The 26,348-nt window shown below is 44.0% G+C and overlaps 1 protein-coding gene across 2 annotated transcripts in view; it reads left to right on the forward strand.

Annotated features, from left to right (window-relative positions):
* Nucleotides 1–591: 591 nt before the first annotated feature.
* CADM3 (cell adhesion molecule 3) overlaps nucleotides 592–26,348 on the forward strand; it is a 39,202-nt gene continuing 13,445 nt past the window's right edge. The window contains exon 1 of one of the 2 annotated variants that reach the window (XM_072647348.1): nucleotides 592–844. In XM_072647348.1, coding sequence (XP_072503449.1) covers nucleotides 763–844 — 82 coding nt within the window. In that variant the 5' untranslated portion in view covers nucleotides 592–762. Of the gene's footprint in view, nucleotides 845–1,597; nucleotides 1,619–26,348 lie in introns of those variants that run through there. The other variant, XM_072647349.1, reaches the window with a different exon arrangement.

The following is a 26,348-nucleotide window of genomic DNA, read 5'->3' on the forward strand; positions in this document are numbered from 1 at the left end:
GGGGGAGTCTGTCAAGGTTAGGAAACTGTTGCTGGACTGGTGGCTACTAAGGGCACTGACTATTGGAGAGAAAGGGTCTACGGAGGCTTGTTTATCTTTAGAAAGGGGACTAGAGTTCTTTTTGGAAAGGGGCTGAGGACGTGGATTGTTGGAAGGAAGGGCCCCAAAGCTGCAGGGACATCAGTTCCAGAACCTGGACAAGAGGCTAGGATGGTAGAACTGCCTTAGCCTGGGCCAGTAGGCACGCCCTGCCCAAGGCTGCAGTGCCCACTCTCGCCAGCTGGCCCCGGGCCCCACCCGACCCCCTCCCGCTGCCTCTGGCCGAGGTCGGGGTGCGCCCCAAGCCCCGCTGCTGAGCCAGCTGCCTCCCTCAGCTCCACACCCGAGCCGGGCCGGCTGCGCTCCCGGGGGAGCAGGAGGAACGCACCACGGTAGCAGGAGGGGTGGGGGGGAATAGAAGGCGGGGGGGAGCGAAGAATGCGGCAGCCTGTTCCCCCCCCTCCGCCTGGCCCAGCCCCCCGTCCCCCCCCCCCCTCCGCCGCCAGCAGAATGGTCTGCTCCGAGCGCCCTATTTAATCCCCGCGACTGCAGCAGCGCCGGCTCCCTCCCCGTCCCCGCCTCGGCCCCGGGCTCCGTTGCGGCTCGGGGACGCTCTTTCCGCCAAGACCGTCATCGGACCCCCCTCCCTCCTCCGCCCCTCCTCCCTGCCTCGGGGGACCCAGGCTCGCCAGCGCCCAGCCAGGGAGCCGGCCGGGAAGCGCGATGGGGGCACCCACCGCCCTGCCCCTGCTACTGCTGCTCGCCTGCTGCTGTGCGCCCGGCGGGGCCAACCTCTCCCAGGACGGTGAGTGAGGGAGGGGGCGGCAGGGGGTGGGGGTGGGGGGTGGGAGGAAGGGGCGGGGAGGGATCCAGGGAGGGGGTGGAGAGCCTGTTGGCTTTGTTAGGTACCCAGGGCTGTAAGTAGCCAGATGATGCTGTTATCCTTGGTGCCTGTCTTGTCTCTTTGGGCATCTCTGTCTGTGCATCTCGGGGTGTGTGCATCCCGGGGCGTAACAGTGTGTGCCTCCCCAGTGTCCGTATTTCGAAATCTATGTCTGCCTGTCGAGCTCAATGTTTCTATTTCTGGGTTTCTTCTATTGCTGTGTGCGTGTGTTGGTGTCCGTGTGTGTATCTGGGTGTGTGTGTCTGTGTTGGTGTCTGGTTCTGCGTCTCTGTGTCAGTGTCTGTGTGTATGTCTGTGTTGGGGTGTGTTGGGGGCGGGGTGAATTTCCGTCAGTGTGTTTTCTGTTAAGGTGTGTGTCGTGTGTCGGGGTGTTGTGTCTGTGTGTCTGTATGTGTATCTGTAGGGGCTGAGCGGCCAGTAAGATTCCCCGGACTGCTGTATGCAAACATCACCACCACCACCACTGCTTACTCCCCCCACCCCCAGCCCCGCCGCCGGGCGGGCAAGGGAGGGGGACAGGGCGAGGCTGTAGAGGGGGGCGTGGGGAAAGAGGGGGGAGCTTCTTCACGAAGCAAAACAACAACACGGGGGCTAGGGATGGGGGGACTCTTGGGACCCAGAATTGCAACATCACCTGGTGGAGGCGAAGGCTGTTATAGGAAACCCAAACAAGAGGTCAGATCTTACTCATAACGTGGCAAGGATCGCAGATAAAAGGGTTTGTGAAAGATCTGAGAGCCTAGGGATTGCTGGAAAGCCCAGGGCTCTGGTGGGTTAGAGATGGCACTGATTCCTTCCTTTCTACGGAACTTAGGTAGCCCCCTGTTAGTCTGGCGATCCAAACCTTCTTCAGGTGGTGGAGGAAAGAAAAAGAAGGCAGATGAACCTGAGGTGGTGGGAAGGGGATCCACGGGGGGGAGGAGGAAGAAGGGAAGGCTGTCCAGGGGTGAAGGTACGTGGGGAAAGGCCCCTCCCGCTCTGGGCCGGGCTATGTAGGTCAACTTGGCGAGGACCGTTGGGCGGTCTGAAAGCGACGGTTAATAGGGAGATGGGGATAACTGCGGCGCAAGGATGCCTATGGGGGTGGGGGGGAGGTATAGGGTCCCTGAAAGGAGATTGGCCTGAGAAGGTAGTAAAGGAATGTATCGTCCCTTCCCCTCCATCCCTATCATGACGGGGGGCGGGAAAGGGGTGATGGAGAAGTGGGGGAGGATTGTATGGAAGGGAGGGGAATTGGACCGCAACGGAGCCCAGGGATGGAGGGGGGGGGGGGGGGCCGCTGTGCCAGGCCAGATGCCAGCGGAGAGCAGAGGGAACCGCAGGGGAGGAGACAGTCCAAGCGACTCCTGGACTCCGGACCGGATGGCCGGTGGGGCTGGGCTCAGGGAGGGGCAGCGAGGTGGAGAGTGTGAGGGGTAATTAAAGGTTGGGGGTTGTGGGGAGAGAAGAGAAGAAAAAGAAATAAAGGAACCCAGGGGAACATGTAAGAATACTGAGGAGCAGTCTGTTTCTGGTCCCGCCTCTCCCTGCACCCTCCCCCCAGCCCCGCCTTCATCTTGATGAAGGAGCTTCCCCCTGTCCGGGGACCCCGGGGAATCCCCTCCCAGTCGCTGCCTGCCTCACTGGTTGGCTTGTTCCGCCCCTCTTATCCCCAGCCCTCCCCAAAGATAGCTCTAGTCCCAGTTACCAGGGCGACACCAGTTCCTCCTCCCATAAGGAAAGCATCCTCTCCCAGTTCTTTCCCTTGCTCTGGGGAGCTGCACTAGCAACCCTAGACCTAACTTGGAAAGGAAAAAGGGCAGTCTGGAAGAGCCCACGTCTAGAACAGCAGCCTAGGATACTCTTAGTCAACTGGGCCCGGACCGTCAAACAGCAGCAGCCTCTAGGCTCCCCATCTCTTAATCCCAATTCTACTGGGCAGAAGACCAGGTGTGACTGAGTTCGGGGCCATGTGAGATAGGGGTATTTCACACATCAGGAAAGGGAGCAAATGGAATGACAGGAGATATTAAATATTCTGCAATTAAATCTAAAGGTAAATGAGACTAAATCTTTGCTTCTCTCTCATTTTGTACTGAGGAGAGCCACTTTTGATAGGGCAGTATTAGAGCTGGGTTGGGAGTCAGGAGCATCTGAGTTCAAATATCCTGCCTCTGATATTTATTAGCTGTATAACCCTGGGCAGGTCACTTCACTACTGTGGGCCTCAGTTTTCTCATCTGTAAAAAGGGTGAAATAATACCACCAGCCTCCCAGGGTTGCTGTGAGAATGAAATACGATAATATTTGTAAAGCACTTTGCAAAACATTAAAGCGCTCTATAAATGCTGTTATTACGATTGCTGTAATGTTATCCCGCTTTCCTGCTCCTGCTGTCAATGGTTTTGGTCCCTACTCAACAAGGAGAAAAATGTCCTTTTGTAATGATAGCTTTATTTGCTGTTTTGATATATGGGTATTTTCCAGTGTGTTTTTGGTTGTTTTGTTTTGTTTTTCTAAACAGGACACAAAACAAAGTGCTTTTTTTTACTAGCCTGGCATTCATTTCATCCACTCTACTGGGTGAGTGAAATACTTAACGTTGGCTAAGCCCAGGAAAACAACTAGTGTAGGGTAGAAGAGCCAACCAGCCCCAGGAATATAGGGGATTAATGCTTAGGGACTTGCTACCTTTTCCCTGGAGACCTTGAGGGAGGTGGGACAAAATAGTGCATAGAGGAAGAAGTTATGAATTTAAGTGTCTACTTTATGGATAAAGTGAGTGTGTGTGTGTGTGTGTGTGTGTGTGTGTGTGACAGGAGGAAGATTTAAAAAAAAAAACCAATCCTGACCCCAACTCAAAAATAGTTAAGAACAGCCATAATCTTGTGTTAAATAATGTAATTCTTCTTTAACCTATCTGGGCCTCATTTCCTTATATTTAAAATGAGGGAATTGGACTACATAGCTTTTAAGGTTCTTCCATCTCTTACTCATTCTTATTCCTATTACTCCTCCCTCCCAACTTTCCAACCCTTTAACTTCTTTTAGTTCCCACCACCACCACCATCATTATAAACAACCTCACCATAACAATAACTACATAAACTTCCATTGCCAAAGGAATTGGCAACGCCATTGAGAAATAGTGAAAGAGGGGCAGGTGGCAAGCTGCCTGTTATGTTGGTGTTTACACAGATTGGGGTAGAAGAGGTGTGTTTCCCTAGAATCCTAAATGTAAACACTGAAGCTTCTCTGGCCTTGAATGCTCCCTAGGGATGCCATTTTTAAGCCTGAAAGGCTGAGCAGGGATTGGTGGTTGGTAATGACAAGACAATTCAGAAACTGACCATGGTGCTACAGGATTACTAGGTATTTAAAGATTTTCACCTGCCTCTTCCCCTCTATCTCAAAACTGTAGGATTAGCACTGCTAGTCCCCTGAAGTTGCCACCACTTCTCTGAAACTGCCTTCCAGGCTCAATATTGTACTGAGTTCTTACTCTCTAGGATGTCTCTAACAGGCTGTGAACTGATCGGGGAAGAAATGAATAGTATGGAGGGCCTCATGTTAACTTGGTTCAGGGTTCAAAGAAACAACTCTGTCTTATGCTGCACTGCTCCCTGCACCACCTTTTTCCCAGCTTGCTGACCTTCTGTCCATTGCTGTCCATTCTGCAGCCCTCTGGCCAGGTTCCCAGTGTGGAGAACATGCCCAGTGCGCAAGGGTGGACCCAGTCAGCCCTGCCCACAGAGCTATTTGGCAGCACTTCACCACCCTGTTTCTGTCTCTTGTCATAGGCATAGCCTCTGGAGGATGATCTTCCTACTCATTGGATGCAGGAGGAGTATTACTTACCATAGGGAAGATGAGAATTGAACAAGGATACTCTCTATATCAGGGACCTAATCTAACCTAGGTAGAACTAGCCTTTCTGGTACAGACTGCCCTGCAGGGGAACAGGGATACCTGTTGTGGAATGCTAGTTGCATTGCCAAAAACTGTGATGCAAATTCTATCATAACTTCTCCTTGAAGGCAGGCAGGACTATTGATTCTCATGATTTCCTCAAGGCTTATGGTCAAAGCAAACAGATGGAAAACTACATATGTGCTTTTCACCTTATTCCCTTCTGACTTTCTCCCGAGTCCTTCTAGCAGAAAAACTCTCAGCCTAGAACAAAGGCTGCCTCTTTAAAGACCCTCATTATATAACTAGTTTGGTTCCTATATAATCTTTGACCGCAAATAAGTCCTGTCTTTGTGCACTGATCACTGAAAGACAGCTGACAAGACAAGTACACTTCTACCTACTTTCTTAGGACTATTGCTCCACAAGTTACTATATGAGCTATTAGTCTCCTCCTGGTCAGAACAGCCAGGAGAACATGTGAAGCCAAACTTGGAGTTGCCTCCTCCTTTGACCACACTCTGGGGAGAATTCTTTACAATCCTGCCTAGAGGATTTAAACACCTGGGGCTGTGACTGGTAGCATGATTCTTTGCTATTTCTCAGTTTAGTTGAGCTTTCCCTCTTCTGTTACCTCAACTATGAAAAAAATTTCAGCTGAGGATGATGATCCAGTTGCAAATTTTTATTTACCCCTTGAATACAAGCCTTGGGCTGGGTCAGTTCATGCTGATTGATAATAACCTTAAGGGCACATTCAGAGCTTGGAAAATGCTTTCCATTCATATCTTCTTGATATTTGTCACTTCCCATTCAGTTCTTGGCTACAGGCCTTCTGTTCATAAGACTTCCAGTCAGTAATAAGCAACATGTGATTTTAATGTCAGGGTTGATATCACACTAGTTTTGGGGAAATCAGCTGCTTCTATAGACTCTTTAAAATAGGTTTTTATTAATATCCTTGTTTTTATATCACCTAGATTCTCCCATGTTCCTTCCCCTCCCTTTTCCAGAAAGCTATCCCTTATAACAGAGGCTTTAAAGAAAAAAGGCTTTAAAGGAAAAAAAAATTAGCAAAAATAATCAATACACTAGAAAAAAAATTGACATTACTTGCAGTGTTCCAACCCTGTTGACTCACCATCTCTGGAAAGAGGCAGAGGAGAAGTATATTTTTCCATATCTGTTCTCAAGAGCCAACCATATTCTTTATAATTTTTCAGCATTCATCTTCACTTGTTTTGTCTTGATGGTCCTTCCATGTATATTAATAAATTCAGTGTGTATATTGTTTTCTTAGCTCTGTTTATTTCACTCTTCATCAGTTTGTGTAAGTCTGTCCATCCTCTACATTCATCTTGATCATTGTTGTACAGTGTTATTTCATTGCATTCATGTACCATAATTTGTTTAGCTATTCCTCAGTCACTTGGTATCTACTTTGTTTCCATTTTTGCTACCACAGAAAGTGTTGCTACAAATATTTTGGTATATGTGGAGCGTTTTTTTTTTCCCTGATGACCTCTACAGGGTATATACGTAGCAATGGAATTTCTTAGGCAAAGGATATGGATATTTTAGTCACTTTATTTGCATAATTCCCAATTGCTTTCAAGAATTTATTTTTTACTAATTTCTAGAATGGTTATTCTGACTTGTAGAAATTCTTATAAAGGTAGATGAATATAACAGTCAATAAAGAGCCAAGAGGATGAGACTATGCCAGTGAATCAGTAAAATAGTGATAAATATCCCATGTCATTTCAAAACTAAACTTCCCCAGTTCCTCTAACTGATTGATATTTATATGACATGATACCTTTCACCAATTGTGGCTAGTATTCCTTCCTTAGGAGAAGCAACCATTCCCTGTGTTCCCTGAATGAACTTTACAGTTCCCCAATCTGGAGCATCCACTGAAATGCTGAGTATATTACTAGAGTACATCATGGTGACTCCATCCTGAGAGACATGTATGATGGTGATTCACAATATAGGGCTCCAGGGTATCCTGATGTTTCTGTGGTGTCACTAAGAGGTTGCCTTTGAACTTACTCCTCAAAGAGATATATTATCCTAGCACTACATGTCACTTGGAAGGAGTTAAGACCCATCTACTACATCTCAAAATGGATGTTACAAAGATATTTTAAATCGCAGTGTCCAAAACTGAACTATCTTTCTACCAAAATTCTCCCTCTTTCTTAACTTCCCTATTACTGACTAGGGTGCCACCATCTTCCCAGTCACCCAGGCTCACAACCTAGGTGTCATCCTCAACTATTTACTCTCACCCTTCATATCTAATCAGTTGTCAAATTCAGCCCCTTTTCCAATGTTTCTCATATGCCACCCCTCTCCTCTGATATTACTGCCATCCTTGTACAGGCTTTCATTAACTCATACTTAGACTATTACAGTAGCCTGCTGCCTCACATCTCTCCCCCTCCAATCCATCCTCCACTCAGCTGTCAAAGTGATCTTCCTAAAGCACAGATCTGCCCATATCATTCCCATATTTAATGAAATCCAGTGGTTCCCTGTCACCTCCAAGACAAATATGAAATTTTCTATTTGACTTTTAAAGCCCTTCATAACCTGGCCTCATTCTACCTTTTCAGTCTTATACCTTACTCTCCTCCAGGAACTCTTTGATTCAGTGACACAGGCTTTTTGCTGTTCCTCACACAAGAACCTTTGTTTCCTGACTCCCAGCACTTTCACTGGCTATTCCCCAAGACTCAACCTCCTCTCCCTCCTCCTCTGTTCCTCCTGGCTTCTTTCAAGTCCCAGCTAAAATTTCATCTACTACAGGGAGCCTTTTCCATCTACTTAAAGATCTTAGTGCCCTCCCTCTTTGATGACCCCTAGCTTAATCTTATTTGTACAAAATTGTCTCTATATTTTCTCTCCCATTAAGTTGTGAGCTCCTTGAGAGCATCACTGTTTTTGTCTTTTGTATCCCCAGTGCTTAGCACCATGTTTGGCACATAGTGATTTAATAAATGCTGGTTGACTGACTAACTGGTACTACCCTTAAATTAAATTAACCTGTTGGTGTGTTCTTCACATCTGGGTATAACTCTCTTGGGAATACATTTGATGGGATCAAACAAGAAACTTCAGAAGACTTGAATCAAATGGTAGGTGCTGTGTGGAGCCTGGAGGCAGCCCCTGCTGTCAGTTCTTTCAGTATTAACAGTCTGGCACAGCTGGCTGCCCCTCTCTACAAGTTTTCCACTTTGCCCAGCTCCCAAACTAGTGGTGCTCTGAGCTCTCCATGGTACTGCCTCCACCTTTGTGGCACTCTCTTCCAACTACTCTCCATGGTTCTGCCCTGTCTCCTAATGCAGTCATTTCTATCTACCCAGTGCTGCCCAAAGCTAGGATGGAGTCTCCTGCATGGTCCTGATCCCAATCTATTGGGAATAGATGAAAAGAAAAAAAAAACAGGCACACGGATCTATCTAGTCTCATGAAAGCAAAAAAAACAAAAGTGCTAAGGAGCACAAAACTGAATATTAAGATAACAAGACAGGAAGTTCAGAGTCAGGTCATAGGTTCATAGGAAGAAGGATAAAAAGAAAACATGTTTTTATTAAGTACCTACTATATCCCAGGCACTGTGTTAAGTGCTTTAGAAATATTATTTCACTTGATCCTCACAACAACTCTGGGAAATAGATGCTATTATTATCTCCATTTTACAATTGAGGAAATTCAAACGAAAATGAAGTAACTTGCCCACAGCTAGTAAGTATCGGAGGCAAAGTTTGAACTCAGTCCCAGTGTTCTATCCATTGTGCTACTTAACTGCTTCACAATCATGGGATCACAGATTTAGAACTGGAAGGTGTCTTAGAAGCCATCTGGTTCAATTCCTTTGTTTTATAAATGAGGAAAATGAGGCCCTGGGAGGTACAAGGACTTGCCCAAGATCACATAGGTAATAAGTGACAGAAGCAAGATTTGAACCTAGATCTCTGATTCCAAATCCAGTACTCTTTCCCTTGTACCACACTGTCCCTGCCACTCTCATGCATGCCATCTTCAGCCTCAGAACCTTTTACTCATGTTCCTTCACAGATGGATTAAAGCAAGACAGCGTGAATCTGGCCCAGAGGCTGTGGGTAGCAAACAGATGGCACCATGCATATGCATGCACTAACTACTAATATACAAATGCAGACCCAAATGGAGGGCTTCTCATACTTCAACATGCAGCCTCACCTGAGGCATCACAATGAGGTTCTCCCAACTGTCCTGTCAGGCTGGTCAAATGTCTATCATCCCTTGCTGTCATAGTTCTATCCAACTCACAGGCAACAAAAGGAACTAAAAACAAAGGATGCAAACAAAGAAGTATCAGAGTGGGTGGTAAAAGACTGAAATATGTTAAAAGCTTGGTAGAAAAGTATCAGTACCCTGACTCATGGTCTCACCCTGATAACCACCTTGAACAGAAACAAATGGTTTGGAGTGTATACCCTATATGACCCCAAAAGCCAGGTCCTGGAATAAAACCTAGTGATATTTTCTTAATCCGTGGTTCCACTTTTTTTTTTTTGTCATTCAAACCATGTATCTATCAATCAACAAGCATTTATTAAACACAACTATTGGGGATTCAAAGACTAAAATAAATGATCCCTGCTGTCAAGAAGCTCATATTCTAGGGGGGCACACATATACATGTAAAACTATATAGAAAACACATGCAAAATCAACACAGTATAATTTAGACGCAGGACACTAGCAACTAACAAGGCCAGTAAAGGCCTCAGGAGATGGCATTTAAACATGAGTTTTAAAGAAAGGTATCAATTTAAGAGGGAGAAGTGAGGAGGGAGGAAATTCCAGGTGTGAGGGACAGCCTGGTCAAAGAGACAGAAGACGGAATTTAGTGCATGAGAAACAACAAGAAAATGAGTTTGGTTGAACCACAGAGCACATGAAGGGGAATGAGGTGTAATAAATCCAGAAAGGTAGGTCACAGCCAAGTAATGAAACAATTTAAATGTTTTTATTTTCTCCTAAAGGTAATGGGGAGCCAGTAGGGTTATTGAGCAGGAAGGTAACATGGTCAAGCATGTGCATTAGGAACATCACTTTGACAGCTGAGTGGAGGACAGATTAGAGAGTAGAAAGACTTGAGGCTCAGAGACCAATTAGGAGACTATTGCAGATATCCACAAGAGAGGTGATGAGTGTCTGAATTAGGGTAGTGGCAGTGTGAATAGAGAGAAGTGGACCAATGCAAAAGATGTTGTGGAGGTTGATTATGTAATGATATTGAATTGTGGCAGGAAGCTGGAGTTTCTGCTACTGCCAGACGAACTTGGCTCTCTGCCTCCCGACCAGATCTTCACACCTCATCAGAACCATACAGCCAAGACTTCACCTTTTCCTTTCCTTCCTCATCCCAATTCTTACCCTAGTCATGGTCTAGCCTGGAGTGTAGGTCCCTGGAGCGGGATTCCCAGTTCTCCCAGTCCTCAGACTTCAGTTTCCTCATTTAAGTAAGGAAAACTCCTGTCTTCCGGTAAAGATAAAAAATTCTTGTCCTCTGGGCATTCAAAAGGGGGAGACATGGGGATAGGGTTACAGGAGAAGCTGAGGATATCTCCCTTCCACTCATCTCTGAAACTTCCTGACACCTTCAAGGGCTTTAGATTTTCAAAACAGGGTTTGAACTTGTTTTTCTGTTTGAATTGGTCCATTTTCTAATCTATTCTCCTAGCCATAAATTTGTAGTCTCTTCTCTTTGGGGTTCTTTAACCCTGTCATGACTCACCTGGTGCCTTTACCTAGAAGTCTATAGGAGAAGGGAAATTAGTGGAGAATGAGAAGACCTAGGCTAAAATGTTCTCTCTTCTGAGGACTCATGTTTCCCTCCCTCAATCAGACTCCTGCTAATTGCCTTTTGATTGCTAATTACACCACCTTTGGCTCTTTTACCTCCAGTTCAAGGTCAGGAAAATCAGGAACATCACCTTGCCCCGAGGAATGAAGAAAAGGAAGCCTAATGCCTTAACCATTCGATTGAGAGCCTGTCAATTCCTTTGCTTTGCTCAACGTACATTCCTGGTTTTGGGAGGGGAAGGAGTGGAGAGGAGATAAGGACAATAGTGAGAACCCTCAATGACAAGATCTGATAAGTGATTCAGAGAAAAACATTCTTTATTCTCCCCTTTGTACTATCTTTTGGATCCCAGTGCCCCTACCTGAGAACATTATATCATGTCATGTCATATCATATCATAACAGGGGTAACTTATAGGAAGAGAAAGTGCATGAAAGTGAATATAGAGGTGAGCATGAGGGGATCACGGATTTGACCAATTTCAAGGGCAGCCTAGCACAGACTCCAGCCAGAGAGTCGGACTCGACCCTTTAAAGGGTCTTCCTTACTATCTTACATCTTCCTTACTATCCTGTATTTAAGTGAGGGCCAGTGTTATACATGATAGAAACAGACGCTAGCACCTACTGCATGGAATCTAGTCCTCAGAGGATATCTTTCAAAAGAACCTATAGTTTGCCATTTCTCTCCTTTGTTTCATAATCCCAAACAAATCTCAGATTTTCATTGTTGACCCAGTATAGCTGTTTAAAACCAACTTTGTCCTAATCTCCATAGATGGAATGGCGGCCACTTTCTGAAGCAGAATGGACCCTTGATAGAAGAGATAATCCTCTATATCAATGGTTCTTAACCTGGGATTTGTAAACTTGTTTGGGGGCTGGGAAAGTGATTGTTCATTTTTGTTTCATTTTTAAAATATTTTGTTGTCTGTTTAACAATGTTATTGGTTTCCTTTTGAAATCCTATGTATTTTATTTTATGCATTTAAAACATCATTCATGGTAGGGATCCATTTTTCATTGTTTCTGTCATGTTTTAGTCATGTCTGACTCTTTGTGACCCCATTTGGATTTTCTTGGCAAAGATACTGGAGTAGTTTGCTATTTCCTTCTCCAGCTTATTTTACAGATGAGGAAACTGAGGCAAAGAAAATGCCAAAGGGGTCCATGACACCAAAAGGTTAAGAATCTCTGCATTGGTGTCTTAGAGGAAGAAACTGTGAAACCTGCATCATCCAGGAGAGGATGCTTACAGTGAGAGCCACTTAATTCCCACTGTCTAATACTGTACATGGCACATAGTAAGCACTTAATAAGTGCTTGATGAATTGAATCTCTTCAGATAAAAAGATCTTCTTTGAGTAACGATGTAAAGAGGGCTCTATCTAGATCAAGACACAGGACTGGATCAGAAAACATGTGGAAACTTGGCAAGAGAGTATGTAAGAAAGAAATGGTGTTTGCCTGGAAGAAAAGCAGGGTTCCTGGGTCAGAGTACATAAGTGTCATGGAAAGATGGAGAAGAAAGTACAATTCAACTGAACAAACATTTATAAAATACACACTAAAGTGAGAGATAATACATACAATCTAGACACAATATAGTACCTTCCCTCATGAAGCTCCCCATCTCCTGGGGGATAAAGAGAAAAATAAGCATGGCCATTGTACATGCCAAGAGCCATCTTGTGCAAAACCCTGTTTGTACAAAATTTAATGACCAGCTAGGAAACGAGGACAGGAAAAAAATAGTGGTGGTATCAGAAGTAGCAAAAATGGTTATTCCTCCACCTCAAGCTTCAGTTCCAGATGGCCAAATAAGGGAAGAAAACTGATGTGGAACTACTGTTGGCTGGGTTTTCATTCTTAAAAACAAACTACTCTTGGTTACTGTTTCTCAAGGTTTTCCTGCTCCTTTCCCATTCCACATTTTTCCATCTGTTCTCTGTCCTTATATACTTGCTCTGGAACACCAGTAGACATGGATGGAAATCAGAAAGGGTCTGAGAGGTGGCAACTCTGAGGATCCCATATAGTGATGCTCCACAAATGTTTAGCAGTCTGTACTGGGCTCTGTATTCTAATCCAAGCTCCTTCCACGTTGAACTCTATTGTATGTCATTTCCCACCTCAGGGTGGTGGATATCTGACCAAGTTCCAGTGACTCAATGTGATAGTTAAACAAAACCAGAGGAAAAGGATGATTAAGGATACCTCAGACACTGGGTAGGTTTTGGTGCCAACCTAGAATTCAGATCCATTCTTATCTTAATTCATGTCTCTTATCTTGGAGTGGAATTAAGATGCTGGGTCTAAAATGAGCTGTGCTTCTGCTTGTACCCCAGACTTAGAAATATGTGTATATGTATGCATGCCTTGGTTTGGGGGTGCAGTGAGAGACGCAATCCCCACTCCACTACTTGGCTAATTCTTCTCATTGCTCATATGCCCATCCCTTATGGGATGCCCAAACTTAGCCTCCAAAGGTAGAATAGTGGCTTGGGATGCTGCAGTAATAAAGTTCAGGCCTGGAAGAAAGGAACTGAAGCAAGTGAGTCACTCTTCTGAGGAATATGTAAATACTTTTCCCCTTGGGTCCCAAATGCAAAGTCCTCACCCAGCTCTGGCCTAGCTAGAGAGTAAGAGCCTTCAAGAGAGCTAGTCCAGGACTCTTTCCCAGATCCAGTCCCCTGAGAATACTAATTAAATGGAAAAATGGAAAATCAAAGTAACAGCTGTCCCCACCTCCTTCCCTGCCACCCACCTCCCTCTCTCTGCTTTTCTGAGTCTTAGGCAGGCTCTGAGAAGGCCCCTCTGTCGGCCTACTACAAGCCCACTCCTGCCTCTGCATAGTTCTCTCTCTATCTCTCTCTCTGTCTCTCTCTCTCTCTCTGTGTCTCTCTCTCTGTCTCTCTCTCTCTTTCTCTCCTCCACACATTCTTTCTTCCTCATCCATCCTAGCATCTAAGGATGCAGGGACAGTTTTGTTCTCTGGCCTCTTCCTCTGTAGGAGCTGAGATCCTCAGGAGAAAACTCCCAAGGTACAGATCAACAGATCAACAACACTCTTTACCATGACACCACCAAAGAAAATGGTGATGTGGGAATCACACTAAGTAGTCCCTTCATGAACTTTGAAATCTAAAAGGCCTGAAAGAAAAGGTACACAACTTCCCCTGAAAATCTGATCCTTTCCCTAATTTCTCTGTTTCTACTTATGAAAGGTTATGTGATACCGTGGCAGGGGCAGGGCAAGGGGGAGAAGAAGCACACTGGCCTTGGAACCAAACAACTTGGGTTCAAATCCTACCTCCATCACCACCTGGTTGGCCTTGGGCAAAGTACTTCCCTTCATCTGTAAGATGAGGACATTGTACTAGATGGCCTCCACAATGCCTTTCATCTCTAAATCTATTGTCTCACTACCATTCTCACCAGTTTGAAACCCTGAGTCATTTTTGACTCTTACCTTGACTTTGCCTCCCACATTCAATGAGTTTCCCAGCCCTGCCAAATCCACCCCCTCAAATATCTGGAAGATTCTCCCTCTATTACTCCCACTGCCTCCCCCCAGTCCAGGTTTTCATTACCTCTCACTTTGGCCTACTGCAAATAGGCTTCTGGTCTCCCTGCCTCCTGCCTCCAGTCTCTCCCCACTCTGAACCATACTTCACACCGTTGCCTAAGTAATCTCTTTCCATTTGCCTTTGGAACAAAGTAAAAACTCATGAGCCCTCCATAATCTGGCTCCAACCCACTCCTTGAGACTTATTTCAGAGTACTCCTCTTTACATACTCTATGTTCTCATCCAGTCAGACTTTTGCTCCCCGCAATTTCATTTTGCCTTCATTCTGCCTTCTCCTTTTGGTGCCTTTGTTTACATTGTCCTCAGATTCCTGTAGTAAATTCCACCAGCAAATCTACCTATGGAAATCCTTCCTTTCTTTCCAGTTTTTACTCAACTTCTACTTCCTCCATGAGACTCCTTTCTACTCCCAGGTAGAAATGATCTCTCCTCAAATTTTCCCTAGAATTATGTAGGAACCTTTCCTTTGCAGTTACATTCTAATGTTATTAGAGTTCTGTGCAGGTCGTATCTCTTAGATTGTAAAGTTTTAGAGTACAGAACCACTACCAAATTTCATATTTGTAATCCTCAACTTTGGGATAGTGGATGGAGTGCTGGGCTTTGAGTCAGAAAGACTCATCTTCCTGAGTTCAATTCTGGCCTCAGACAATTACTAGCTGTGCGATCATGGGCAAGTCACTTAACACTATTTAACTTGGTTTCTTCATCTGTAAAATGTGCTGCAGAAGGAAATGGCAAACCACTCTGGTGGCTTTGTCAAGAAAACCCAAATAGGGTCACAAAGAGTTGGACATGGCTGAAAATGACTCGACAACAATAATGCAAAACTTATATCTAAGGTAGCAAAGTACCTTAATGTATTGAAAGGTGAGGCAAAGAAAAATACCTATTATTTCACTGACGTGGGGAATATTTGGTGAGAAAACTCCTCCCCACTCTTACTAAAAATGTAGATTAGGCACTTATAAACAGTTTTTGAATTGAACTGAATTAAAAGATGATCACAGAGAATGGAGGAGAGCAGGGCTCAGAAAAGGAGAGGGGAGTAAATGAAATAAGTCTACAGGGGAGCTCTGAAACCTCTGCAGTAGAGGAACAAAAGGATTTATTTTCAAAGATCTGCTGAAGGTGAGTGAGACTAACGGTCAAGGGGAAAAGATGATTTGTAAGATTGGAATGTAAATTATATTCTATAGGAGGAAGTTGCATCATGACAGAGTTTGGTTTAAAACTTGAAAGAAAAATCGTAACCATTAGGTCTTTTCAAAAGTAGAATAATTAGCTGGCCTATGAGGTCCCCTTGTAATGCTGAGATTCTGTTATTTTGTTCTTGGCGCACTGGCAACTATCTGATGATATGACACAAGAATGTTAAAATATTAGGTAAACACTAGAGGCAGCTGGTTGCATAATGGATAGTGTTGAGCCTACAGGGTGGAAGACCTGAGTTCAAATGTGGTCTTAAACACTTACTAGCTGTGTGATCATGCACAAGTCGCTTAACTGTTTGCCTCAGTTTCTTCAACTTTAAAATGGGGATAATTGTACTTGTCTTGCAAGGTTTTGTAAGGATCAGATGGAATAATTTTTTTTTACTTTATTTATTTTCAGTTTTCAGCATTGACTTTGAATTTCAAATTTTCTCCCCATCTCTTCCCTCCCCCACCCCAGTACATCATGTATTCTGATTGCCCTGTACTCCAAGCTGCCCTCATTCTATCGTTCTCCCTCCCCCCTTATCTCCTTCCCTTCTATTTTCCTGTAGGGTAAGATAGATTGCTATACCCCATTGCCTGTATATCTTATTTCCTAGTTCCAGGAATAATAGTGTTTAAAAAATACTTAGCACAGTGCCTGGCACATATAGTAGGTGCTAAATAGATGTTTATTTCCTTCCCCTTCGTTATTCCCTTGTTCTGGTTCTAGGACAACCTGGGAATATGATGTGTTCCAGTATAGAATAGTCAATTCTGGAGGGATCCCAGAAAACCTTGCCTGATTCAGATTTATAATGGTTAGGAAGACCTCTCTCTGAGAGACTGGGGGAATTCCAGGTCCAAATTAAGGATTAAAGTTCTATACTCTTAGAGATAAAAATTATTTGTGGTTTCTGGAATGAGGAAGGTAGGCATCATTCAGCTAGTCTGTTTTTACTAGATTGCTAAAAGCCCAGAATAGGGAGGCTGGAACAAACCTAGAGGCTTATGGGACTCTATGCTATGCCAGGCTCAGGGCAAGGAGCAAACCCAGAGCTTAACCAAGAGGTACTAAAAATCACCACCCCTATTTACCAGCTACCTTTTTAGACACCTGCACCTCCCAGAAGCAGGGAGGAGGGAGAGTAGAACTTCGGGCCCCAGAGAGTCTTCGCAGCCAGAGAGAAAACTATAAACAAAACTAGGGAGAGAGATCCAGGGAGCATTTAACAGTGTAAAGAAGGTGAAGGAAACAAAAAGGAGGAAGATGTTAGCATCGCAGTTAGAAAGGGGAGCAGAGAGAAGGGACCTTGGGTCAGGGAGGCTGGCAACTGAAGCATGACCATGTTGAAATGTGTGTGAGCTGAAGTGCATCTGAGCTGAAATAAGGAGATCCTTTAGGAGATCCTGCTGCCTATGAGAGAAGAGAAGCATATCCCCAAGGGAAAACATGAATGGAAGGAAATGCAAGTGGAAAGACAGAATATCCCAGATGGCAAAATGACTCTCTCTTCATTTGGACCTGGTTTTTCCTTTGGGGAACTAAATGTCTGGGATACCTGGAAATGGAGGAAAGAGATAAGATAAGGAAATAGAGGAAAGAGATTAGAAGAAAGGGATGATTTTGGCACTAAGCCCTGCTGGGGGAAGATTTATAAAACAGTATATGGTGATAACACTCATACAGTAGTTACAGACCATTTTATGTATATGGAAATCCCCTGGCCCAGACAGTTCATAGGTTAGTAGATTTAGAGCTGATAGGAACATTAGAGACTATCCAGTTCAATCCCCTCATTTTATAGAGGAGGAAATGGAAATCCAAACTTCTTAAGTAATTTTTCTCCAGGTGATCTCTAGATAGATAAGATAGACAGATAATGTATGTATGTATATAATCTATCCAAAAGTAGAAGCCTATTGACTCCTAATCTTATGTCTTTTCCATTATACCAACCTGTCATCCTTAAAGGTAGCTCAGGCCACCCTGATTGCTGAGGATTGTCTCATTCTTATCAATCTACCAATAATCTCCTCAATCAGTGCTTGCAGAATAAGGCAGAGAATAAGTTGGACCCTATCTCCCAAAGATGTTGACAGGAGGTGTACAAAGAAAAGCAGAAGGCAAAAAGAAGCTTGATTCAGAGAATAAGCAAAAGACTATAAAAGATGTGAGGATTAGTCCTAGTCCTGATTTTTGCATGCCCACTTTTCTCACCTCGAGATCTGGAAGTATCTTAAGAAGTTGAGGTCAGGAAAGAGGATGAGATCATTTAGTCAGGGAGCATCTAAGACAGTACTAGGCACAGTGGGGGAGTCAGATCTAAAAGAAGGGCCCCTTCTCTATTCTCAGCTTCAGCCCCCATCACTTTTCTTCTTTGGAGATAATACTGCTCACCCACCTGTCAGGGTAATCATGAGGAATAACAAGTAGAAGATTTACTTAATAAGGTGCTGAGAAATGCTGAATCATCATCACCATCACCTTCATCATCATCATCATTGACATCAGCAGCATCCAACATTACTCAGTTAACCTGATTCTCTCCATGAATAGTGTTAGTGGGGCTATTTGATCAAGTACTACCGTGGCAAACTTGTAATTATGGGAGGGGGGGTGGGGGACAGGGAGAGAGGGAGAGGGAGAGAGGGAGAGGGAGAGGGAGAGAGGGAGAGGGAGAAGGAGAGAGGGAGAGGGAGGGAGGGAGAGAGAGAGAGGGAGAGGGAGAGGGAGGGAGGGAGAGGGAGAGAGAGAGAGAGCATAGTTCCCTTCTAAATGGTTCAATGGAGAGGTCTGGCTCTACAGTTAAATATTCTGAGCTCAAGCCTGTCTCTGAAGTTCACATATGACCTTGAGCAAATCATTTAAACCTCCCTGGACCTCAGTTTCTTCATCTGTAAAATTAGGGAGGGTAGACTAAATGGCTTCTGATGGCCTTAGATTTATGATCCTACTACCACATAGAGGTACACTGTTCCTGAGCATGGCCTTAAGCATAATGCAAAAGCATTATGATCCTAAAAAAGAGAAAAAGTACTAAATGTGGTGATACATGCCTGGAACCCTCTTCTACTGGTAAAAGCTCAAGTTAGTGAATCCCTTAAGCTTGTGAGTCCGAACTTAAGTAGAGTTAGAGCCAATTGGTTGTCTAGCACCAAAGTGTTGAGCCCCCCGGAATGGGGGAGGAAGGTGCCAAGCAAACCAAGCCCAAATATGAAACAGAGTGGGTCGAAGCTTCTGTGATGATCTGCAGGGGCATTAAGCCCTTGAGTGACAGCTGCAATTCCAGTCAGGGAGAGATAGGGAGGCCCATTATCCCCCCCCAGGGGAGCGGTGAAGAGAGAGAAAGAGAGGGAGAGAGTTGAGGAGGAGTGCAACAGCTAAGAAAGCAATGATTATATTGGCACTCTCCAATGACCTTCCTGGTGAAATACATTTAAAACATATCTAAAACAAATTATTAGCTCTACCTTTAAGTGAAAATCTGATGGTGCCTCTATATGGTTTAAAGGAGCGTGTCAGCATAATCAAGAGACCGTAATGCTAGTTACCACCTCTGGCAACCACCTCACGACCCTTTCATCTGAACAATCAGTCGGGGAGAAATCAGCAGAGCTACTATAAGAGCGACTCTGCCCTTTATAAGAACCCTAAAAAAGGCAAGAACCCCTAACGAAATAAACCGGTAATTAAGAGGCCCCCTGGGGAACAAAGGGCTAACCACAAGACAGCATTAAACCTTTTAGTTTTCGCTGTAATATGATGATTTTTAAAACGGAGAATTTTGTTCCTTCTTTAATTAAGGATCCTTACCTTTCTAGGGTTCTTCAGCGTGTGTGAAGTATTTATTCAGCACACATATGTTAACTCTTATGTGTTTTGCGTTGTGTTAAGGTAGGGTAAGAAAAGAGGAGATTCAAAGATAAGAAGAACAGCCCTTAACCCTCCAAAAGTTTATAATTGAACGAGAGTACAAGGATAAATATGATGCAGATTAGACTATAATAAAGGATATAGGAGAGTATAACATGCTATCAGAAAATATGGGGCAAAGATTATTTCCAGTCAGAGACGGCTTCAAAGAGGTAATAATTCAGCCGGGCTTTTAAGGATGATGGGATGTCAACAAGCACATATAAAAATAAGGCCTTTCCAGGCCAAAGGATGTTTACAAGTGGAATATGTTCCAGTTGGCCTGAAGCTCAAGATCTGTTCACAGTTCCTGGGCATGGTGCGCACAAAAGTGTAACACAATGAGTACAAGCCCCTTTCCCCACCACTCCAGGCTAAAGCACTGAGCAATCTAAGAAAATCAAATGTAATAAGAAAAGTGTAAAGTATTATTCTTAGGTTCCAGAAATCCACTTCTCAAATATAAGATGAGGGAGGCACATCTAAGCATTCATGTTGCCTAAAAAGGATCTGGGAGTCTGAGTAGACCACATGCTGAATATGAATCAACAACAGGATATGGCAGACACAAAAACTAAAGCACTAGTATTCAGGACTAACGAGGTAATAAACCCTCTGTACTCAACCTTAGTCAAATGACAGCTAATTGGCACTGGGCAACTAGGTGGTGCCATAGTGCACAGAATGTTGGGCCTGGAGTCAAGAAGTCTCATCTCCCCAAGCTTAAATCTGTTCTCGGACATATACTAGTTGTGTGACCCTGGACAAGTCAGTTAACCCCATTTGCCTCAGTTTCCTCATCTGTAAAATGAGCTGGAGAAGAAGTGACAAACCACTACAATATTTTTGCCAAGAAAACCCCAAATGGGACCATGAAGAGTTGGACAAGAGTGGAAGAACAACAGCCATATTATATTAGCCAGCCAGGTGGCCCAGTAGACAGAAAACTGAACCTGGGAGTCAGGAAGCTCTGCATTCCAATTCTGCCTGAAACACTAGCTATGTGACCCTTGGCTAGTCAAGTCACCTTTGTCTGCCTCAGTTTCCTCACCTATAAAAGGGGGATAATACTAGCACTTACCTTCCAGGGTTGTTGTGAAGATCAAATGAAATATTTGCAAAGTGCTCCGACAACCTTAAAGTACTAGTTTTAAGGGCATTCATTCTGATCCTTCATGACCCCATCTAGGGTTTTCTTGGCAAAGATACTGGAGTGTTTTGCCATGTCCTTCTCCAGCTTATTTTACAGATGAGGAAACTGAGGCAAACAGGGTTAAGTGACTTGCACAGGGTCATGCAGCTAGTGTCTGAGGCCAGATTTGAACTCAGGTCTTCCTGACTTTAGGCCCAACACTATGCCACCTAACTGCCTTATGTTTATGCTATAAATGTCAGGTACGATTGTTATTATTATTCTGAACACTGCATTTTAGGAAGAACATTGATTATCTGGAGAGTATGTAGAGAAAGACGAGTAGAATGGTGAAAGGCCTCAAGTTCATGTCATAGGAGAACTAGTTAAAAGGATGTTTAGCCTGAAGAAGAGACAATGTAGGGACATGATAACTGTCTTCACGCATTGGAAGGGCTATCATAGTGAAAAGGAATTAGCTTGTTCCGCATGACTGCACAGGGTCGCATTAGGAGCAATGAATGGAACTTGCAGAGAGGCAGATTTACAACTAGAATTATTCCAGAGGGGAATACCCTACCTCGGAAGACAGTGAGTTCCTGTTCACTAGAGATATTCAAGGGGGAGCTCAGAAATAACAGGGTGGATAGTCACTTTGTCAGGCAGGTTGTAGAAGTGGATTCTTTGTGGTCCCTCCCAATTCTTGGCAATGCGGTCATTCTGAAAGATCCATTCCCTAGTGATATAAAGAGCTCTGACAATCCCCTACCAGAAGAGGGCAGTAAAAGCAGCTGGAGATGTGGGGAGCCCTCAGTTCAGAGTAAAGTCCAGAATGACTGTCATGAAACTAGGAGAAAGAGAGCCAGACCAGCATGCGTGTGTGTGTGTGTGTGTCTTAAGCAACACAGCACAGACAGGTGGTTACTAGGGGGTTGTAGGAGATGTTAAGTTAGAAAAATTTTGCAGGTACATTGTGCTCTTGCCTGCCCCATATTCTCCACTGTACCCGCCGTTGTACAGATTTGTCCTACCATTGAACTTCAGTGACTCTAGAAGAGAGAGTGAAGCTGATGGGTTTGGGCAACCCTCCCTCACTTGCATCCAATTCACTCATGATGTCCCCGATCCTCTTAGAAAATGGACAAACATTTTCCTTCAAAACAAATCTCACAGTTGCTTAAAATACTTCATGCACACCAAGAGCAGACCTAGACCATCCCCTCCTGAGCCAATAAATATCACAGCTGTCAGGTTTTTGGCCTTTTTTTCTTTTTTTTAAAGAATCTGCACAGCACTGTATTCTTAACTCACTTAGTACATAAAGGAGACAACCAGGAGTTAAGACATAGAATAGGAGAGGGAGGACAGATCAGATAAGCAGGAAAAAAAAGTGGAAAGGGAAGAGAAAGAGGTGGATACAACATGAAAAGAGGAGGTGAGAGGAGAATAAATCCAGCTGATTAAAGAGAATATAGTCCACTCTATATCCCAGCACAAATTCCAGCCTGTTGTTGGTGCTTAATATCATCGATATCCATCCATATCCTACATAAAGTTCAAGAGTTAATTTATACTTGACTCTAGAATGCACTATGGGCTTTGTTTTTGCTTTGCTGAAGATTCACCTTTCTAATTATGACTTGCTTAAATTAATATTAAAATGAATTTTCATTTCTTGAGGAAGTAGGGGGGAGGAACATGCTGGAGAAAACAAGCCTGGAATTAAATATTTTCTCTAAAAGACAGTGAGGCTAAGTGAATAAAAAGCTGACCTTGGAGTCTAGAAAACCTGGGTCCAAGTGCTACTTCTAACACGTGCATTAGCAGTGTGAGTAAGCCGGTTAACCTTTTAGTGCCCCAGGCAAAAAATATTAAATTAAAGATGTAGCTCCCTCTAGGGACCTTCTAAATGGGAAACTTCCTACTTTGGTGAAATCATATTAGCAATAACAATAATAGCTAGCATTTATATAATATAATTTATGTAAGTGGCAGGCCCTGTGCTAAGCACTTTATTAATATCTCATTTAATAATCAAGGTCTTGCTACACACATAAATGGTTATCAAAAAATGTATATTTCAAATAGCCAAGATTATGCTGTTTTATTTAGTCACAAAATCCTGCTATTTATTGGCTTTAATTCAGCAATTTTTTATGAAGTATCTACTATGTAACAAACATAGGAGAAGTACAAAAAGATCGGGTAGTATAATGGAAAAAAGCCGTGAGCTTAACGTCTGGAGACTTGGGTTCAAATCCTTGTTGTGACCAAAAGACACTAGGTGCGTAATAAATGCTTACTGAATGAATCTGACATGCACAAGCAGTATGACCAGAAGCAATTGAGTTCACCCCTGAAGGTCAGGTTTCTCATTTGTGAAATGGAGTCAGTAACACTTGTACTGCCAACTTCATGGGGGGTGTTGTGTAGCTAGTGCTTCATAATCCTTGTCATATGTAATTGTGAGTTATTATTATTGTAGGACACAGCCCATTTACAATGTAAGGAATGTGACACACTAATAATTTCACTATATTCCAGTGAAAAGAGTGATAGGGTGTAGGGTCAGAGATTAAAAAAAAAAAAAGCAGGGAAATGGATAAGAAATGGGCTCAGTGCTCTGGTATGGTAGAAAATCCCAACTTTGCTACTTACTACCTGTGTGACCTTAGTAAGCATGTCACTTAAACTCTCTGGGCTTTATTATCTGCATCATCTATAACATGAGGGGTCCAGATTACCAGGGATAAGAATACTAAATCAGATTTGGTTGTTTGTTATTCAGTGGTTCCACTTGTGTCCTATTCTTTGTGAACCCATTTGGGGTTTTCTTGGCAAAGATACTGGAGTGGTTTTTTACTTTCTTCTCCAGCTTATTTTATAGATGAGGAAACTGAGCAAACAGGGTTAAGTGACTTGCCCAGGGTCATACAGTTAATTAGTGTCTAAATCACATTTGAATTCAAGTCCTCCCTGCTCCAGGGAGCAGGGAGGCTATCCACTATACTGCCTAGTTGCCCTATGTAATGATTCTATGAGCTTATTAAAAAATAAAAACCTAACATAATTCAATTCAGCAAGCACTTTTTTTATGTGTGCCAACTATATGCAAGGCATTTGGGAGTGGATAGGGATGTCAGATTAGGGGCAGATTCCTGGAAGAGGTAGCATTTACTCTGAGCCTGTAGAATTTCAACAGGAAGAGATGGGAGTTGGGGGGAGTGGGGAGGCAGGGTGTGGAGGGAAGAGTCATTCTAATCAAATGGAGATGGGAAAACATGAGATGTGAAAAGAGGATATCAAGCAGTTTATCTTGGCTAGAACATACAGTATTGGTGGGAAAGAGTAGCTGGGGAGAATATTGAGTTAAAGCCAAAAAGGCGGTATAACAATAGACTATAGTCTTCAATGTCAGGTTAAGAAATCTGAACTTAATCAGAAGGTTATAACCATGCTTACCTTTTATATAGTTATTCTTGGATGCAGCCTGTGTCTCCTAAGTGTTCAAAACAAGGACCTGGGCATCAAGAATTCCCCAAGCCAAGCCAATTCTTCAGCAGCTCCCTTACTCATGCTCATCAAACACATTCATATTGCCCCGAAATCACCCTCCAGCACCACTTCCAGACTGAACAAGTGGGGAATCTATTGCCTTCGTGTCTCATAAAACAGATGTTGGGATGACTGTAGATTTTTTTATACCATCCTGACCCTTTAGGCAGATTTAGTTGGTCCCAAGTACTATGTCCTTAAAGAATGCAAAATAAAATGGGAAAATATTTCAAATCCAGATACTCACCAACTTCTTTCTGCTTCCTCCATTCCTCTGTTCCAAGAAGTGAGCCAGGGCTTCAGGTTGGCTTTCCTTTCCACTAACTAGCTAAACTATCCCCTAATCTCTTGTCCTTTCCCCCTTGCTTCCCTCCTCACCTGTCCCTTTGACCCTGACTCTTTCCTATCTCATTTTCCTTCTGTGATCCCCATGTTTGACCCCCAGAACGTTTTTTACTTTTCTTTCTAGCCTGCACCACTCCCATGACCTGTTCTCTCCTACTCATCCTTCATCCCATTTTTCTATATAATCCTTTCCTTGGGTGGCTTTAAGGACAGGGCAAATGATCCACTCCAGGGTGCTTTAGGACAAAGAATTCTTATTGGGGGTAGGGAGGACCCAGGTCCTTGCCTAACTCACTCTCACTCTCCACACCTCCCTCCCTGTATTTCACCCTCTCTTTCTCCTTTCTCTTTTTTACCATTCCTTCCCTTCCTAGCCCATGTCTTCCTTTTCTCCCCCTACTTCTAAGTCCCTGTTCTGCCACCTTTTCTCTCACCTCATTTCCTGTCACTTCTGCCTCCCTTTATCCCTGCCATGTCTCTTCTTTTCCTTCTGCTCCATGGCCCCACTTTCCCTTCCCCTCTCTCCCCTCCCCCCTCTCACTTCCCATTTCTTCCCCGCCCCTTCTCTTCAAATCCCTTCTGCAATCTCCCTCAAGCATCTTCCTTCCCTCCCTAACTCCCTTTCTTCCCACCCTATCCACCTTCCCCTTCCTCCCTCTCTTTTCTCTCTCTACCCCTTCCCTTCCTGCTCCACTTCCCTACCTTCCTCAATACTCCCTCATCCCCCCCACTCCCAAACCCAATTTGGCGGGAACTGCCAAGGCAGGGCTGCCAGAATCTGCCTAGCGACTGATGATCTCACTGAAGGTCTTGCAGATGATTGGCTGTTCTCAGCAACTGAAGGACCAGAAGCTGGAGTACAGCTTCTTTCCTTTTCCTCACCCTCCCCATCCTCATCTCCCTACCCGGAGTCTCTTGGAAGACTAGAGTGCTTAAGAAAAGAACCATCTACAATGTCCTCACTAACCACGCAGTTGCCCTGTGAGCACGAGGCTGTCAGGTTCATAAAAGGATAATGATCTAAGATGTCAGTTTGGAGAGAGGTCTCTACTGGTGGACCTCAAGGATCTGTAGAGCTGCCCCAGTATTGTTTTTCACTTTTTTTTATCAGTGACTCAGATGAAGGCATGAGGATGACATGCCTGCCGGGAATGCGGATGACAGAAAGCTGGGAGGGACAGCTCATAGGTTGGCTCACAGAGAAAGGGTCCAGCAAAGGTCTAACCAGGCTGGATTCAAGTCCCTGGCTTGTACCTGGCCATGGTGGAACCAATATCAATCAACTTCTCAGCATCCTAGGCAGCCCTCTATGAAATCTCAGGTCTGGTCCAAACAAACCGTCAACCAACAAATGAAAACTGGCCAAATCAGAGACGATCGAAGGCACAAACATTTCTGTATGACCTAACTTGTATTTCTATCACATAGGACATCACCAATAAGAAAACTCTCCCCTACCAAGGCAGAATTGTGCCTGAACAACAACCACTACTGGAACTTATAGGATTATAAAATTGCCTAGGGCACTGAAAATTTAAATATGGGTTAGGAAAAGAAGGTTGAGGGTAAAGGGGGAGGTAATGCAGGTATCAGAGTGGAGCAAATAGAGATCTTAATCTTGGATTCAGAACTTGGTGCCTGTGACAAATAAAATGTAGCATAGATAAATACAAAGTCGTACCTGGGTTCAAAAATTCAGTTGCAGAAGTGCATGATGGGAGAGATGAAGATCCATTACAGTACCTCTTTGGACAGGGTGGGGGAGAGGGGTTCTAGGGTTTTAATGGAATTCAAGGTCACTATGAGTCAACAGAGTGAATAAAAAGCTCTTAGCCTGAATTAGTGTCCAGAATGATGGATATCATAATCAGGCTGTGTCTGCATTGGGTATACCTGGCAATGAGCCCTAATCAGAGCACAT

This window comes from Notamacropus eugenii, chromosome 2, assembly GCF_028372415.1.
Source record: "Notamacropus eugenii isolate mMacEug1 chromosome 2, mMacEug1.pri_v2, whole genome shotgun sequence".
Taxonomy (NCBI): Eukaryota; Metazoa; Chordata; class Mammalia; order Diprotodontia; family Macropodidae; genus Notamacropus; species Notamacropus eugenii.